This window comes from Lissotriton vulgaris, chromosome 4_1, assembly GCF_964263255.1.
Source record: "Lissotriton vulgaris chromosome 4_1, aLisVul1.2, whole genome shotgun sequence".
Classification (NCBI taxonomy): domain Eukaryota; kingdom Metazoa; phylum Chordata; class Amphibia; order Caudata; family Salamandridae; genus Lissotriton; species Lissotriton vulgaris.
The window spans coordinates 1,852,421,405-1,852,441,125 of record NC_141691.1 but is presented as its reverse complement, the minus strand read 5'-3'; the positions used below and the strand labels follow the sequence as shown (position 1 = coordinate 1,852,441,125).

The window sequence follows — 19,721 nt, the reverse complement described above, 5'->3', positions numbered from 1 at the left end:
CCCATACCTGTCATACTGCCCATAACCCCTTCAGAGCCACCATTTTCTCTTCAAAAATCCATTACTGTCTTACCAAGGTTAGGATACAGTCACTGGACTCTTCCTCAAGGCCCAGGAAACAAGTCAATGATTCATAAAGTTGAAAACATCCATCTTAATTTTTCAGATCACATCTTGGGCTCAAGCACTATAGAGTCAGACGGATAAAATATCTACTGCCGAACCAACACAACCAGTTTACGGCAATGACAGTATTAAGGATATAAAATGTATTGCATTCATTATTCTAAGTAGTATTCTTTTATAATGCTTATGCCACCTTGAGAACACTTAAAGTTCCTGGAAAGAGATGGAGACAAGATTGTTTGGAGAAGGCCCTTGAGTCATATCACTGGAGCAATAAACTGTGTGGAAATATAAGGTACTGTCTGCAATGTAAAGGGATCAAGGTCAAGAGGGTGATAGAAACCTCTGTTCTATAAATGTAAGTGACTGGTAGTATAGTATCCATCTTCGGAAAGGTACAGAGAGTGACATAATGCGAAAATGCTGGGCATAAGGCCATCTGTCTTAACTGAAAGCCTGTCGCCCCTGATTAGGCCTGTTTGTGCATATGTAGAATACTTCCTGACCCCAGCCTGTGCCTCTCATTGGACAAAAGAATTGCAAAAGTAGACCTGGTGACGGTTAGTGGACTAGTGGATAATGTTAAAGGAAATCAATATAGTGCAGCAAAGATTTTCACAATTTCGCTGTGCTGGATTGCCGGAGCAAGATGGAATCTTCGTGAGTTCTCGTCCGCTCCGGCCGGAAGCGTTACGCTCGGCCAGCAGCCCTGGGCAGACCTGTCAGATGCCAGAGCGAGAGAGATGCAGAGGCTGATTCTGGCTCGGCGAGGTCAGAAATTGACTGGATCTCGAAGACTTTCTTTCGAGTGGGGGCTCCCCCACAAATAATACCCGACGGTCAAAGGATTGGTAATTCTGTGCTGGAGGCGCTGCTTCTTCTCGCAGTAACTATTGCCGGCCCACAGGCTCATCTGATCCTGCTATACTTTGCGGCTGCAAGTATTTTCCAAGCCACTTTTTCCCTCGCTGAACTCCCGGGTACAGGCAGAGTGTACCGCAGCATAATCTCACACAACAGCTGGTGAATCATGAGCTCGAGAGGGGTGCGGAGAGGCTCCAAAACGAAGACACCGGTCGCCGCAAACGAATCCAAGAGCTCCAAGGACTCAGCTATAGCGGCTGTCAGAGCTGCTACATCAGGAGGAGCAGGGGGAGGAGCTGTCAGTCATAGATCGGAGGTTAGTTCTGGGCCGAAGCAACAGGTGAAACCGATGGCTAAACCAGGGGGGGGGGACTGTGATTAAAGACTCTAAAAACTCTGATGTAGCTCCCCCCCCCGGCAAAAATCTTTTTGGGCACTAAAAAGACTCACCTTAACCCCACGCTAAACTCTAAAAACCAAGCAGCCTCACAGCAAGAGGGGAATGTTGGGAAAGAGAGCCTCAGAGGAGGGCCTACACCTGACCCAGAAGAGAATGCTCATATCATTTCTGCTCAGCCCACAGCAGTCACTAAGGATACAGACATTCTCTCTCAAACCTCCCTGCCAATTCAGCCCTCCAGTGACCTCTCTTTACCTCACGTACTGGACCATGGCAGCAAAACCCCCCTGAGACCCCATCTCTCACTCCTAATCCACAGGTGATTAGCAACCCACAATCGGATGGGATTGATAAGGTCATTCAAAACTTGGTGGTGCCCTCCAGCCCTCAAAACCCCTGAACACCTGAGGCAGGAATGGAACACTTTTACTCTGTTTCAGACGGCACTCCCTCGTCCTCAAATGATGAATTGTCCGAGGGCGCCAGCGAAGGAGATAGTGAGGTTTCACACAAGGAAACTGGCACTGTTCAGCGCTCTAAGAAGCCCAGTAGCAAGAGTAAGCAGCGCAGTCAGCTAAAGTGGGATTACTCAGATTCCCAAATGTCATACCAACCAGATGAGGATAACCACAATTCAACCCAGTGGGGGAGCTCAAAGAATCTGCTGACCGATTCCTCTGAACCCTATTTAGCTTCCATTCTAGCTTCAATTAAGGAATTCCATTAAGAGGTTCGGGCTGATAACCGCGCAGCCAAAAACGCTGCCAAGAAACTGCAAGGTGGGCTAAGGCGCCTGAACAAAACCTGTTCCGACATCAGCGACCGTGTCACCATGGTAGAGGCACGAACAGAACACCTCTAGGCAGAAAGCCTTGCCGCCAAGCAACTTGGGGAGTCCAACACAGCCTGCACGGTCGACCTAATGACAAAGATGGAGGATCAGGAAAATCGCCAGCATCGAAACAACTTACACTTACTTGGCATTCCTGAAGGGAAGGAGGGGGACGACCTAAGACGCTTCATCGTCAAGCTGCTTCAAGCGTCCTTCCCTGATGAACCAGGCTGGGATTGGGACCGTGAGGTGCAGAGGGCGCATCGCTTCCCCTTTCACTTAAAACAACAACATAACCCAGCTGGAGGACATCCAAGGGTGTTTCTGGTGTATTTCGGAAATTTCCTTCTTAGAGAGATGATTTATGATAAAGCCCGCTTCAACTCTAAAAAAGGTGCCAATGGAATAACTTTCTTTGCTAAGCCAGACTTCTGTCATCAGACAGTTGAGCGCAGATGGCGCCTAAGACAACTAATTTGACCTTTTCAGCAACAAGGGGCGGACGTGTATCTCATGAATCCCGACAGACTTAAAGTCATCTCCAATGGAACAACCAAAATCTTCCTTTCTGAAATAAAAGCAGGGGAATACCTGGACGAGCTGAAGTCCAAAAGAAGCAACAGATGAATTAAGGTTTAGCTGACGTTGCCCGCCCCAGCAGTGTGTCTACTATAGACTACTATAGACTACTTCTGTTTTTTTCTCACACACACCAATGCCTCTGTGCCATTATCTTATCTTTTTTCTTTTTTCTTTTTGTCAGCCTACACACAGTAAACCATATGAGGGCCTCTGACATCTGGTCATTTAGAGGAGTAAATTAACTCGGGCCTTTTTCTCTCATTCCGGCGTGGCTGACGGCCGGGGCTCATGTAGATTGCCATCATTCAGGGTTTACCTGATTGCTCAAAGAAGGGGGTGAGTGGAAGGGGGGCACACACACTTTTATTGAAAAAATGGGCAGAAAAATTTGTTGTAATTCACTATTTAGTCATCATATGTACATACAAGTAGACTGTATATTTCATGGCACCGAATGGCTAATACAATTCTTTTTTAAATGGCTAATATTTACACATTAAGAATCGTTTGTGTAAACATCTGTGGGCTCAATGATCGTTCCAAAAGGCAAAGTGTGTCTCAGGGTCTCAGAACTTTGAAGGGTGACATCTATTGTCTTCAGGAAACACATATTGAAGGCTCACAGAAATACCTACTTGACTCTTTAGGGTTCAAAGTTCTGGGGGCAACTTCTCAAGGCTCTAAAACCAAGGGGGTGGGCATCTGGGCTGAAAAAAGGCTTCTTCTTAACACTCCTCGGGTCAAAGCGGACCCTCTCGGTAGATGGGCTATTACCGAATGCCTTCTTCCTGGTAGTCCCTCCTGTACCCTATGCTCAATCTATGGTAGTAATATGGATGATCCCGGAGTTATCAATTTAGTATCAGGGGAACTAGCCCACTGGCCTTCCCCATAATTCTCTGTGGCGACCTCAACCTACATCTGCCCAGTAATTGGGCGATTGATAACAGCTGGAAGTATAAGGGCAGAAAACCTCTGGTTTTTCAGGCCTTGACTAATCTGGTTGAGACGCATGGTTCAAAAGACGTTTGGGCTAGCTTGAATCCTTCCCACCCCTGCTACACTTTCTATTCTGCTCTTCACCACACCCTTGTCAGGCTAGACTATTTATTTATATCGTCCTCTCTCATTCACAACAGCACCATTGAGATAGCCCCGCGTTTTATGTCCGATCACAACCCCCTTATTCTTAACATCAAGAGGCTGGGAAAACCTAGAACGCCCTCCATCTGGAGTTTTGAGAAAGCCCTACTACAGGATCTAACATATCAGACACATATGCAGGGTTGGATACAGGATTTTCTAGAAATAAACATGGGGTCAGCTTCCTTGGCTGTTGTCTGGGACACACTTAAAGCAGGCATCAGGGGCGAGACTCTTGGCTTTTCCGTGGGCAAAAATAAAAAGGAGAAGCTTCTGATAAGCGATCTTCAGGAGAAGCTCAAGATTGCTGAAACTAAACTAACCCAAGCTATCCAAGCAGGGCTAAACACCGAGGTTATCCAAGATGAGGTTGTCCTAGCCAGAGCTAGAATAGGAGCGATTTTCTCTGAAAAATCCGCTGCAAAATGGGCTGGTACACGGCAAGAAAATTATGAATGTAGTGATTGCATAGGGCACCACTTGGCGGTTAGGACCCGACAGCAGGTCTCAAGCAACGAGATACACACAATTAAACTCCAATCAGGAGAAGAGTCTAAATATTTTGATCTGATACGTAAGGGCTTCCAGGATTTTTATGCTAAATTATACACTGAGTAGAATAAAGACCCGATTGATATAATTGAGAATGACATCTCCAGATATTTGAACGAGATCAATCTCCAAACACTCTCCGCCGACACCAGCGATGTATTAGACCTAACTCCTACCTGGGAAGAGATACAGGAATCTCTTAAGTGCCTTCCCGACGGGAAAGCCTCTGGGTTGGATGGTATCCCTGTGGAATTTTATAAGGTCTTTGCACCTCAAATCCAGAAAATATTAATGGAATTAGTAACATCCATCTTCAGCGGGGTTTCGCCCCCAGCCTCCTGGTCTAATGCCAGGATAGCTATCTTCCCCAAAAAAGATAAATCCCCGCTTGAAATGAGTTCATATAGGCCAATAACATTTATCAAGTGCAACTCTAATATCTTTTCTAAAGTATTGGCAAGCCGAATCTCCTCAGTGGTGGAATCCCTCGTATCAGAGTGGCAGCATGGGTTTATCGCGAAAAAGGGCACAACAGAGCATGTTAGGTGAGTCATTACCCTATTTGACGCCGCACAGGCAGCAGGAGACCCGATGTCATTAACACTACTGGACGCCGAAAAGGCCTTCGACCGGGTCTCCTGGAGATACCTGTGGGCAGTCATGAAGAGGATGGACTTTGGGCCAAAGCTTATACATGCTGTACAAGCGCTCTACCTAAAACCTTCGGCCTGTGTCTCTATAAATGGTCAATTAACCGGGCAACTGGAGATCTCCCGAGGCACCAGACAGGGCTGCCCCTGCTCCCCTCTGGGAAGGGTCCAAATACAGGGGTATTTGGACCCTTTTATTAAACAGATCGAAAGCAACCATAACATCCCACGATTAGCTACGAAGGCTGTAGTACCAAAATGTTAGCATATGCAGACGACCTGGCTATTACCTCACCAGATCCCTTAAGAGCCATAGCAGGCCTGGAAATTGAGGCAAGTACATTTGGAAAGCTTTCTGGCTATGCTCTTAATAAAAACAAGACCCAGATAATAACAAATAGCCAAATCTCTAGGGCTGACCATAGGGTGGTGCCTAAAGCCAAATATTTAGGAGTTTTTATTTCTTCTAATCTGGATGAAGTTGTTTCCAACAATCTACTTCCGCTTGCTACACAAACCAGGAAAGCACAGAAGCAAATAAATAACCTACACCTCACTTTAGTTGACAGATGTAATGTCGTAAAAATGACCTATTTCCCCAAACTTTTATACTATTCCGTACAATACCTTTAGAATTTAGTAAAGCCAACCTTATGAAATTTCAACAAATATATACACAATTTATTTGGGCATACTCACAACCCAGGAGGGCACTCAGACAACTATGCCTGCCAAAAGATCGAGGAGGCTGGGCCTTTCCCAACATCACTTTGTATTATTGGGCCACGGTCATGCAGTACAGCTCTGAGCTAATAAAAGAACATCCTGATATCTACACTACAGAGCTGCCCTCTCCCTTCAAATTATTGGTTGGAGAGCACCATTGGGGGTGTCTGCTAAGAGAAACTACCTTTGGATACCTTAAACGGGTTAGATTCAAGACTCTGCTTAACTCGTTTAAGGTTTTCCGAAGCATCCGTAGATGTTTCGGTATAGGCAGATATAATCATTATTCTCCCATTCTAAATAATAGTAACCTCCCCGATATCTTTGGAAGGGCTTACTTGTCTGATTGGTATAGGGCTGGTATCAGAAAATTAGGTGACCTAATTACCAATGAGGGAGTTATACCCTTCCCTGACCTTTTAGTTAAATTTAGCCGCAAGAAAGAGGACGCTTTTAAATATCTGTCTATCTACGTTTTTCTCTCCAGGAAGGCCAGGGGTGCCTCTGGATTCATGGAGGTGGAACTTCTTAATGCTCTACGCAAACCTCTGACCCCTCGAATTGGCCTCCTATACAGCATCATAAATAGACAGACGCCGGACGACCTACAAACTATTGCAGGCAAATGGCATATCAAACTTGATTCTCCTAGAAATGTTTTCTTTAATTCACTCACCCTCTCTCAAAATATTGTACTTTCAGCTGAACTACAAGCTCAGCACTTTAAAACAATCTTTTTTTTGTTTATCACTCCTAGCAAAATTGCAAAATGGCGGAGCGGCCAAGGCACTCTTTGTCTTAGATGCGCCGAATTCGGTGCCAACTCCATACACATATTTGCTTCCTGTACAAAACTCTCACTTACTCTGAACCGAATACAGGGTTTTTTAAGAGAAGTCACCTCTCAGCCGATAACCTTGAACCCCACCACTATTATGCTTGGAACGCAAACAGAAACACCACACCTGAAAAAGGAGGGCTTAACTTTCATAGCAATGGCTGTTTGGAGGATCTATGTGGCTACAGTCCCCTTCATTTTCTCATTGGCTTGCTAGATTCATGGCAACCCATCACTTGGAAATAGCTGTAAACACCAAAAAGGGACGCAGGGGCCAGAAGAAAGGCCTTGAGGTGTGGGAAAATCTTACTAATTGGCTGACTCTGTCTGATTAGCTTGTGTACTTCCGTCTTTGTATTACTCGGTGCCTGTCTGTTCGAGCAGTTTTCTCTCTTTTTTCTTCTTTCCCAATGTAGTGGTTATATATACGAGTTTATCCTCATTCTTTGTTTCTCCAGCTACTTTTCTCTTCCTTGATTCTTTCCGTAGTGCACATTTGCGCATTTTCTTCCAATTACAGGATGTATTTTTTTGCTACAGGGGGGTGGGGGGCTCGTCAGACCTTTGATGTAAATTTGTATCTGCACGTACTTTAGAACTTGAAAAAAAAAATAGATTTTCACCATTCCACTGGGAGAAATTTGAATATTTTCTTCTTGTTTCTTTTTCTCTGCCTTTTTCCTTCTCTTCTCTTTCTATGTGTGATCTTCTCTGGCTAGACAGTGACCTCTGGTACAGTTGGATAATGAAAACAAGAAGGGGGTGCTATAGAAAGGTAAAAAGAACAGTATAGATAGTGGGATGTGAAGCAGAAGGTGATGATAGGTAGGGATAAGAGATAGAGAGATAGGCAAGGTAGAGAGAGAGATGTAAGGTGGAGAGTAGAACAGTGAGGTAGCTAGAAAGAAAGATACAGAGATGTAAAAAAGGGTAACAAGTAGGTAGAGAAAGGAAGGTAAAGAACTAGGTACCGTTTTAAAATGAGGCAGAAAGAGCTAGAGATAGGGAAAAGCCAATGCATAAAGAGGAAACGTAGGGGGTGCACTAAGTGGTGAGGATTACAGACAGGTAATGTAGAAAAATAGTTGAGTTAGAAAGAGGTGGTGATAGACAGAGGTAGAGATAGACAGGTAAAATTGCAAGAATTATAGACAAAGGTAAGGTAGAGACACAGTGCTAAAGTAAAGGGAAAATAAGACATGGGGTATAGATAGATGTTGTATATTCTTACTTGGTTCAATATGGCTACTTGGTGTCTGTAGTCCTTTCTTAGTGTTTCTATCTTCTAACCTAAGAGTGTTCTATCTGGTGTGTGTTGATTCCAGCAGGGGCGGTGGGTGACATTTGAAAGTGGTGGGGCGCAATGTGATTTGCATACAGCGCTGTAGCGAGTGCGCACAGCGCGCAAGCCCGAAACCCCAAAAGGGGGGCTTGGGGGGGTAACCCCCCCAAGAAAAGTTTGAAAAAAAAGAAGAAAAATCGTGCATTTTCAAGCAAATTTGAGAAAGCAGGAAGGTTAATAAAGCAATTGTGGAAGTGCAGTTATTACATTAATAGATGGCATAACATAGGTAGCTGCTTATTCAGTATAACCACAGAGCTTCATACATTCTGTCCTATTACGCTCAGGTGCTGAATTCAGACTATAAGACTTTCATGAAAATCTCAGATCAACAATATTCACACCTAAGGTGGGAGCAAACGAGGCACTCCGCACTTTTCTGGCAAAGAAACACATTTTAAATTACTGTAGGACTGGTATATACATCTGGCGAAACTCCACAAATAATACCCTAGTGCTAGTGCGCCTCGCTGCGCTGGCGAGATTGTGATAAGTTAACATAGGTGATCTACTTCATATGTTGTGGCCTTGTCCCAAAAATACGGCCCCCTCGTTGTGCTTGCTTTCCTGCCCCCTGTTCCCTCGTTGTGCTTGCTTTCCTGCCCCCTATTCCCTGTGTGTGGCTCTCTGTGTGTGTGGGGCTCTGCGTGTGTGTGGGTGGCTCTGTGGTTGTGTGGGTGGCTCTGTGTGTGTGTAGGTGGCTCTGTGTGTGTATAGGTGGCTCTGTGTATGGGTGGGTGGCTGTATGTAGGTGGCCGCCATGTGCAGAAAAAAACTTGCGAGTGCAAAATGAGGGTACAGTGTCTGCCCTTAAAGTCCAGTGAGCTCTGCACCATCTTTCAATCAACACACCCTACCCAACAGTGGTCAATGAACCAATCCAGAGAAGAGTGGGAGCACGGAGGATCACACAAGACACGATGAAAGGCTGACCCAACAGCTGCTGATGGACCACACCAGAGAAGAGTGGGAGCACGGAGGACCACACAAGGCACGATCAAAGGCTGACCCAACAGCTGCCAATGGACCACACCAGAGAAAAGAGCAAGGAAAGAGGGCGGTATAAGACTATCAAAAGCCAACCCAACAGGGAACGAGAAGAAACCCCAATGAAGTAATGCGATATGATTAAAAGCCAACTCAGTGACTGCTGATATACAGTGTGGCAGAAAGGAACAAAGATGGCTTTACAGTAGTGTGATAATGACATTCAACTCAATCTTAAAGGGAGTGCTGATAGAGAGAAGGTAGGGGTGAGAGTGAAATGATGTTAATGAAGACAGCTCCGCATCTATCAACATTGCTGGATAATAGAGAGAAGTCAGGGCGACAAAGAGCTGCACTATGTTTCAAACCAACCTTAACTAAATGTGTAAATGTGCGGTCTGACACCAATCTGATAAGACTGGGCTGATTGTTAAAACAATACCACGACGATCATGCCCATGCCAAGCTCCCTTTATGTGCCCGCACACAGCCACACACTATGGCAGTAAGCACAAGCACAGCACACTCTTTAATGTAGGTAGACAAACTCTGCACGTGCACACTGACTTTTATTGCATATAGGCACCCACGCTTAATATATGCACAGACTCACTTTCCTTGTACAAACACACTCGCTGTATGCACTCAGTCACTACCCTTGAATGCACACATGCTTCGTGTGAGGCCACACTAGAACATGCTTCCCGCAGGGACATGTAGGCCACGCCTGTCTGCCCGCATCTACACTCTCCTCTATACAGATATACGATGCCCTAGTGTGTCCTCAACCCACACTGTCCATGTTCACACTTTCCCTGCTGCCCAGGGTTGGACTGGCCTAAGGGGCAATCAGGCAGTGCCTGAGGGGCTAATCTGACAGGTCAGAGTGTAAGAAAGTTTTTGGCTTGTTTTATTACCTGCTGGGAGGATTTTTATTGTGTATTTTCCCGGATATTGTCACACACGTTGCCTGCAGCTAGCACAAATGCATGCAGTCTCCCTTTTCCTTTATTCTCTCATCTCTCACGCACACATACACACAAACCACTTATATTGACATTCGCACTATGCCTTTGTGCTCCCTCCACACACACTACACCTGTTCCACACATTATGGGATGCACACACGCACACACACTGAACTCTAATCACACACAAACACGCAGACCCACCTGCTTACCATCAAACAAGGAAGAACATCTGACATACAGGGTTTTTTTACGTGCATGACATGCAAGGCGTGTAAATTTAGCCAGAATGTCAAGTCAGTCTATTATCCAATTGAAGACAGAGAAAAGACTATTAAACAACATCTGACCTGTCTATCCGATCATGTGGTGTATATTCTTGTGTGCCCGTGTTCCAAGAAATATGTAGGAAGCACGATGTTTCCTGCTAAGAAACGTATTCTGGAACATATCCGGGCAGTTGAAAATAAAGACCAGAATTCACAAGTAGCCAGACACTTTGAAGAACTGCATCGCAGCAATCGCAATCTTCTGAAGTTTTTTGTGATTGATAAAATACCCTCCATGAAAAGAGGTGGAGATAGAATACGTAGGCTGCGACAGCTAGAGAGTAAATACATTCTGGACTTAGACACCCGTATACCAGGTGGGCTGAACTCTGAAGAGGAATCGAAATGGCACTTGGGCGAGTAAACCACTGGATATAAACAAGATTTTAACGTATAGGAGAATACATTTGTTCGCGTAGTCTCCTGTCTGTGCTTCTCAAGTTTTTAACTCACAATTTATGTTTATCACTTTATCTTTTAATTGTTATGTTATGCACTGCTATGATTCGAATCATTTAGTTGTGTAATTGATAGTGAATTTCAAAACTCAATGGCTTGTTTTTTTCATACAGGCAATATCTGTTGACGAAGAATGAATGTGCAAGATGGAATTTATTAATGGGCAACTCATACGGATACTTTTGAGAAACTACTCCACTTGGGTATCTTTGCATTATAATGAGTTTGGACTGTCGAATCTCCCACTTGGGATTTACCAACATGAACTTTTCTGTTGTTTATGACTTATGGTGAAAATTATTTGACATAACAACAAGCTTGAATGGTTAAAAAACAAGGTGCCTAGAATTCCCTTTCAGGGTCTTTATTATTTTTGTCAGCATATTATTAATGTCAGAATTGTTGTCATTTTCACTAGTAGGACACTGTTCCAATATGTCCGCGCTATTTTGATTCGAATCTTAGTCCTTTGTTTAAGTCAACACCAGGAAGTGGTATGTGAAACTTTATTCAATTATGGTTTTGAGGAACACAATTCACCCGTGATCAAGCCGAGTATTCGGTGAAACGTGTTGGGTTGGTTCCATGCACTGTTTGTCATGCTGGAAATAAATTTGAAGAGTATGAAATACGATCTTCTGGTCTAATGAAGTGGTGATTTATGCTGGACTAAGAGTGCATTTTCGCTTTTTGAAGCGTTTGGTGAAATGAATATATATATATATATATATTTTTTATTTTTTTATTTTAAGAAATCATTGTCTGGCAAAACAGTTATAGCTGTCTCGAAAGCTAGACCTACACTACAAAAAGGTGAAATTAGACCCTCATTCCTTGTTTTAAAGGCTCCATATCCTTTTCACAACTTATGTACAACTACTCCTGAACATCTTAACGTGGTCCACAAAATTGTGTTTTTTAGATATAAGGCAGCTTCGGTCAGCTTTAAGCCACAAAATGATTACAATAAGTGGCACTTATTTTCCTCATATTTATCTCCAAGACCATTTCTATTCAGATACATACTAATGGCCTGAGTTAGAGTTTGGCAGACGGCTATCTGGTTGCAAACATGAGGTATATCCAATGCGCCTTATTCCAAGTTCATAATATCTGGATGCAAACATGACGTATATCCAATCCTCCTTATTCCAAGTTCACAGGAATAATGTGATTCTGTGGCTGCTGCATTTTTGGAATAATTATGAATTTGCTGCATTTGCCCCTTAATCCATTGTCTGTTGCATAATCTGCAGATTTCAATAAAACTAATTTGTTTCTAGCTCAAATAGATCAAAAGTTACTAAAAACATGGTGTCACTTGTTCCTGCGCACTCAAAGACTATTCACAAATGTTCACTGTCATATTTCTGTTGCTCATTGCTGTACTTGGGTGTTAAATTGGTGCAAATCAGGTGACACCTTTTTCCAGACAGTGTTACTATGTGTAAAAATGACAAATTAATTCAATAATGCTGCCACAAAATCTGCTGCACTACACTGCATAATTTGCCTTACCTTGCTGCATAATTTAGCCAACACTGTCTTATAATTTGGTCCTGCTCTGCCACATAATTCCAGTGGCCCTGGTTACATCCTAATGCACTTGTAATAAGATGGACCGAATATCCATCACATTAGTGATAGCGTACCCATCTGCTAAACTCTAAATCAGGCTAGCATACCCTCAAGTGTCCTTCTTTCAAACTTTACGAAGTTGTCAGTCAAACTTAGAAGCAGCTATATCAAATCAGACATCTAGAGAAGGTGCACCATCTCCTTGTTTCCATTGATTTTGCTGCCCTAATTAATTAGTTCCCATCAGTTTTTATCAAGGTTTACTCAAGTTAGATTTCTATCCATGCTGTTGAAATTGGGTGGCAAGTATCGGTCTGAGTCCTAAAGACTAAACATCACAAGAGGTTACAAATGAGAAATCCAAAAACTGCATCTCAACCTGATTCAAAAACTAAAAGGACATTTTCTTGCAAGCGGAAATAATAGTCTAATGGTCAAGGGACAATAATGGTAATTTTCGATTGTGTGATCTCACCTTTGAAACTGCATTACTATTATTTTTCCAATGTTTATTTTGTGAACAGTGCTCATACGTACTTCAATAATAGAGCTGCCACCTGGAAAGTTCAGTGATCAGTTCACAGATGACATCTGCCTCACGGACTAGCTCTCCAATGCATTTTTTAGGACTCATGATAAATTACACATCCTTTTTCCAGAGTTGCAATCACCCATCAATAGTATCAAGTTTGTTTCATGGAAGGCCTTTATAATGCATAATTAGAACATTGGAATGCTGAGAGTCCCATTAAAGACAACAGAGTGGCTTTGGGCTTATATAGTTGCAGGTAGAACCCTTCAGCTCCAACATTCCCATTCCAATGTTTGTTTGTTTTGTTTCTAATTTAATTCTTAATGGGTGGACGATTCTATTAGCCTTACAGCCCTTCTGCCTCGGCCAATATCTGTTGTTAAATGTCCTCCCCCTCGTTATAGGCCCTTGCCTGCAGCTCTGGCCTATAACTCAGGTTTAGGGCCTTAAACAACCCCCTTCCCCTCTACTCTTCACTTATTTCGTTTTCTATGCTCTTGTAATTGTTTGTCTAGCAACTGATGTAAATTGGGACTGATGTAATCTTGTAATTTTGTGGAACCTCATGTAAAGTGCTCTGATACCTCCGGGTCTAGCCAGCGCTATATAAAACTCTTAAAATAAATAAATAAGTAAATATGGCCCCCTGCAGCAGCTATAAGTCTATATTGGAACACTGGAATCCTGGGAGCTCCATTAACACTATCGGTGCGGCGCATTTTCCCGCTGTGAGCTGAAGATTTAAAAATCCCGCGGTTCATGACGAGCTCAGCTCGTCATGAGCGTACGAGAGGTGTACTTCATGACGAGCTGAGCTCGTCATCAGCGTCGAAGGGGTTAAAGACAATAAAGTGGCTCAGGGCTAATAAAGACTGGTATAAGCCTTCTTCTGCAACATTCTAATGCTTGTATTTTTGTTTCTCCCTTTTTAAATTATAATATTCTACCCTCAGTGGATGGTATGTTCTAATAGCCTTTTGGCCCTTGTGCCTTGGCTATGTTGGTTATTGAAGGCTCTCTCCTGTGTTATAGGCCGAATCTCAGGTCTACAACTCGGATCAGGATTAGGCCCCTCAATAACCAGTATAAAACTCAGTAGCAGGTTATAATATGGCTACTACGAGTTAGGCGATCATTACGATCCATGTACAAATTGCGCTTTTGTTGTAATGTCCACACCACTGCAATTTTCCAAGGCAAAATATCAGCTCACAACTTTTATTAGGGGAAGATGAAAACATCTCTTTTCATATGTTTCTTCTAGCAAACTCAAAACCTAATGAATTTTCTAACCCCAGTAAATATACCACCCCAGGGAATCAGTATTTACTGAGTGTAGTAAACACCCCTCGAGTTGCATTACACTAGGGTCTAAGAGTTAAACACATTAGTGTTTATTGAGTGAAACAATTCTCAAAATAGGCAATGAATTACCCATGTATGCACTAGCCCTTGTCTCAGTGATAAAACCCTGCATGTATGTTTTATTTCTAGTATAACATCCTAGATAAAATGAAAGAAATTTCAAGAAGTCTTATTCTTCCATTTCGAATAAAATATTAAGTCTTCTGATTACGTACCAATAGCAAACAATTCGATACCAGCGTCACGTAAACTTTTGGCAGAAGGGATGACGTCATCTTGGGATTTGCCATCAGTGATCAAAATGCCAATCTTTGGGATTCCAGGCCTTAGGCCTGCTTCAGGCTTGAAGCTATTTTCCAAAATATATGTCAATGCCAGACCTAGAAAGAATGACACAATGTAAGAACAGATAGTAACTGTGTAGTTAAGATAATAGTAAAATAATATTGTCTAGTAAAAGTGTCCTCCTTGATAGGCTGATTTTTATATTTTGTACTTGCCTGAACACATTCATTTAAATTAAGAGCCCATTAGACATTTTTAAATGTATTATTTATAGTTGTTAAGTAAAATGCCACACGATTAGCTATTTTACACAATGTCGGACTGTCATTGATCTACAGTCTACAAAATAGAAAGGAACATGCCTTGTTAACGATAGTCCCATGGGCTTGTTAAGGGTGTTGAACTTTAGCTCCTGCCTGGAGGGAGGTAGGATCCATTACAGAATCTCCTGAGGTCAAACCGAAATTCCCAATGTCCATCTGGTCAGAATGTTGTGTCAGTGCAATGGGCCACAAGCCAAAACAGGGAACATGTCAAAACATCCAGAATAAATCTATCTGTTTTTTGGGAGGAGAATTGATGAGACTCACAAAGACCTGCCTAGGTGTGGATGAGGCCATGGGATTCCATCCTTCAGCAGGGTTGGGCTACAGTTTCATCTTCCCAAAGGATATTCCACATGGTACCCCAACCCACCCCTCGTCTAGCTGAGGGACAATTATCTAGTAGTTTGGTGCTCACTGGCAAAAGACTCCTCCCACACACTGTTCAGGATTGATTAACTGCTTCACAAAGAAATGTTATTGAAGGGACTGAAAATAGACACATTTGGGTCTTTACCGAATACACTGCCATGGCAGAGGTTTTATACTGACAGAAATAGACCGTACGTCCCAACATTATATCACTCTTGCTCTGTTTCTCACAGTGTTATTTCTTACATTGTATTCTCAATGAGCTAAAGGTACTAATAACATTATCGCCCACCCACAGTAGCCATGCCAAGCATTATATGCTCTCCCCCTCCCAACTGGCTAAGACTGGGGCTCAGGCATAGCATTTGAGGTGCCGGTCTTTTAAAACTTTTTAGGTTTAAAAATATAACTACCATATGAAGTAGAGCATATGATAATTTCATCAGTGGATTTAGTGGAATCTCTAGCTAAAGAAAGCAAAGTGTAAAAGAGGGAAGAGAGTTTCCATCTACTTCTATCTTAAATGTCCAGCTTTTATGGAGTTCACACGCCTTTTCTTGGTTTAAGACATAGGTTCTGACAATATTCACCAGGAACAGAGATCAGGAGCATGCCTAGAAACCAAAACCCTACACTAGGCTGATTTTTCGCCCACCATGGAAAATCCATATCGCTAGAGTTAGAGTAAAAGTTGTGCTTTAATTTTTATTGTTTTTTTTCTTCGCAGAGAAAATTTCTTTCTCTGCTGAGAAATGTTTTCCACTACACCTCTGTAAAAATAAGAGGAGATGAGGGTCTCCTCTAAAATATGTGTAGAGTTTCAAATGTTGTTGTTACACATGTTACCATATATTTTGTGTGAGAAAAAACCTGGCAATATTTTGTGAATACCTACAAAGTACAAATTAGTGGAAAGGGACAAAATGATTACTGTGACTATGGAGTTCAGCTCTATATTTCAAGATAATATGAAAAAACGTGACATACCTGTTAACGTGTTTCCGCCCTTGTAAGGTAAATTTCGGACTGCGTCCACGACAGCTTCTTTAGTATTATATGCATTCAGGTGCCATTCTATGCGGGGGTCGCCGCTGTACTGCGCAAGACCTAGTCAAGGAAACAGAGCATGAATTTCGATATTATGGTCTTCTGTACTTAATGTTGCTGTCACTGGTGCACACAATTTGAATATACCTCTAAAATGAATAAGGTACTTACCAGTTGATCAACTGAAAAGTCTACGAAAGCACAGCTTGCGAAGATTCCATACCCAATGTATATGTTTTGAAAAACAATAAACCTCAAGATCTGACAACACCTCAATGTCTAATGTTGATTTCTTAAATATGAGAGTGCAGACTTTGCTGTCGCTAGGGCTCTGTCTCCTATTTATTTCTGGTGCAATTAACCTACCCGTCACCTCAGCAGGGTACTCTACTATTTATTAACATTTGCATTACAGTTCCTACAAGGCCCAGTGAGAATGGGGATACTGTTATCTTTAGCTTAATGACATTTAATTGCCTCCGACATCCCAACCCCTTGGCTCTCACAGGCAGCGAAGAGGTTGCCTTATATGTTAAAATGTATCAAATGGAGACAATGGTGGCCTCGCTGATGAGTTTTCCGTTTTTTTTTGGTGCAGCAATGACAAGGGCTTGTATCACCTTTTTCTAGTTGATATTTCTACACCAAAATAATGGGATTACAGGGTATTTTTCCTGGAATGGTGAATCGCAGGTAAACCCACCAGTGCAGGGTCCAACTGCCTGTGTTTGTCCCAATTCCAGGTAGTATATAGGGCTCAAATGTCATCCCCTGGCTGTCTGCTTCGAACAGGTAGTACATGAATGCTGAGGATTTATTTTGGTTTGTAGTGTAGCTGGGGGGGGGAGTGGTATGTGCAAGAGGAGGCCTAGGAGTAGAGGAAAGAGCTGAGGGAGCGCTTGCTAATACCCCCAATGCTGCAGGAGTGCGGACAGGCATGGCCTGGTGGCACAGATACCTGAATCCCCAGCGGCTTCTTTGTCAGGTCCAGTTTCTCCAGGATTTAGTAAGAAGTGACTAATCAACCACAAGCCGACATCAAGCTCAACCACCCCCTAAACTACAGTACAGGTACATTTAGGGGGCAGAGACTGCCCCAGTGAACATAAGGGGAGACCAACTCACCACCCTGGACAAAGGGAAGCAAGTTGCTCAAATACCCATTGAACCTACAGTACAATGAACCACAAACCCATACCGAGAACGCTCAACAAATGGGCACAGTGTACGGCTTACCCCTATAATGGATCTTCTCCGGCTTGTAATGTCCTATAAGAGTCTTTCACTGTCACTCATACATGATCTCACCAGGCATAAATACTAGAAAGTCATAAATCTTACTACCATATGCACGCTGATGACTCCCAACAACCCCACTTCAATTTGAATGGTGGATCTGAGAGGCAAACATACAGTCTAACTCCTTTAGCTGAATGAAGTAAAACCAGAAATCAGTTAACAAGCTGTTCAAACAATCAAAAACCCTGATGGGCCCACAACTACATCAAACAACACATCGGAGAATCATAGTTGACACAGAACTAGCATGCGATATGCAAACCAACAGTACAGTCAAAGGTGTAAACCATCTTCTAACCATGTTTAGAAAACTTCCACAAATCTAATTCTACAATCCGGTGGATTGGTTTCAGGTACTAGTAGTGGCACATATGGACTACTATAACAAAAACTACACAAGGCTCAACAAAAGGTTATAAACAGATTGCGAAGACTACAAAATCATGTGGCCAACCACTGCCTGAATCTCCATAGACAGTACAATACTAGCCCTGGAAGCTATCTAATGGTTCCCAGTAGAGCCCAGATCGCAATTCAAACCATTTTGCAAAAATACAACATCTCTTGGAACCAATGGCCAGCCTACTAACAAAATATGGCACCGCACAACACCCATGGGAGGGTCTTCATTCAGCCACCTCCCACCTTACCTACCAACAGATATTCAAACAACATAAACATGGAGGCTCAACATGGGGTAGCTAGGGCCCCACACTCTGGTATGCCTTGAATCGATGTCCGTGGGCAGAACTTACTAACCTCTGGTTGAAAAAATATGAATATAGAACTTTTTAAGTTATCATTCTCTTGAATATTTGATATTATAGGAGTAGTGAAGGAGGAATTCATGATCATGGACCACACTTCACATTTGGCCACACCCTACCTATGCTTGAACCTTTCACGCATCTTCTAGAATGGAACTTCTACTACTATTTCACAGTGATCAGACGTCGCTTCAAGTCAACATGTGGCCATTTAAAGAACACTGACAAAAAAACCAAATAATAAATATAATCTGGATATTTATAACTTTTCTTCTGATTCTCTACTAATCCACCCCTATTCTCTGAGTTGACACCCTATATAATGCGATCAACTATCGACAGGGTTTGTTTGCAAGCGGTCTGTGGGCACAGTGGTCAGCTGAAGAGTTCACATTAAAAAGAGGTGTCATTTCCTGGGATGCAATGCATTACCTCTGTAGGCTAGAAAGTGGTGGAATTAATCAAAAAGTTAGAAACCAATGCACAAATCACATGAATGACTTGACCTGAATCTTCCTGCAAAGCAACATTTTGGAGTAAACTGCAGTCACTCCGGTGGATAATCTATCTTTTTTCAGCCAATGAGTTTTTGCATGAAGGAAGTATCTTGTCTACGAAAGGATGTGAGTTGTTCCAACCAGGTTTACTTCAGACCATGTAAAATAGTAATGCGAGCTCAGTTAAAACAAGAGTTTAGGCTATGAGGCTAATGTCTGAGAAGCGAGTAGGTTTTTCACAAGCATACTCATCTTTAGGCTTTAGTAGTTCCAGGAGTACAGTGATTTCAATACTACACTCATTTTAGGCCTGCAGTCAATTCAGGGCTGCGGCTATGCTTCGGAACAAAGGTCCTTTCTGGGTGACCATAATTTCACAGTGGCCACTATTGCATGACTCGAGTTATTTCAGGACGGTTTGGCTGGTGTCGTTTCTGCCCTACAGTACTTTCCGGCTTACAGCTATTTCAGGACAGCAATTGTTTTAGAATTGCATTCATTTCAGGATTGCAGTCTTTTAGGACAGCTGCCAATTAGGGTCTGGTGTCCCTTCAAGTCTATAGTTTCAGGAACATAATTATTGGAGTATTGTAGTCAAATCAGGATTAGTGCTGATTAATTTACGCAGTCATTTCAGAATGCAGCCAGTTCAGTATGGTAGCAATTTAAGGTCTATGGTCAATTAACGACTGAAGTAAACAAAGGATAGTTGTCACTCAGGACTGTGATCTTTGCATGTCTGGTTGGTTTACTACAGAGAATTAAAGTTAAGGGGGCTGCCAAGGGTTTGGCCACTGGATCTCTTGTATCACCCACAATGTGACAGGCTTGAAGGAATCGTCCTCTAAATTATGGTGC

General features: G+C 42.7%; 1 protein-coding gene across 1 annotated transcript in view; it reads right to left on the bottom strand.

Annotated features, from left to right (window-relative positions):
- The window catches only part of COL14A1 (collagen type XIV alpha 1 chain), a 514,343-nt gene that overhangs the window by 306,928 nt on the left and 187,694 nt on the right, over positions 1-19,721 (bottom strand). Inside the window, exons 7-8 of the mRNA XM_086966163.1 lie at positions 16,241-16,360; positions 14,489-14,653 (exon numbers count right to left, since the gene is read on the bottom strand). Of these exons, the coding sequence (XP_086822289.1) occupies positions 14,489-14,653; positions 16,241-16,360 (285 nt within the window). The remainder of the gene's footprint in view (positions 1-14,488; positions 14,654-16,240; positions 16,361-19,721) is intronic.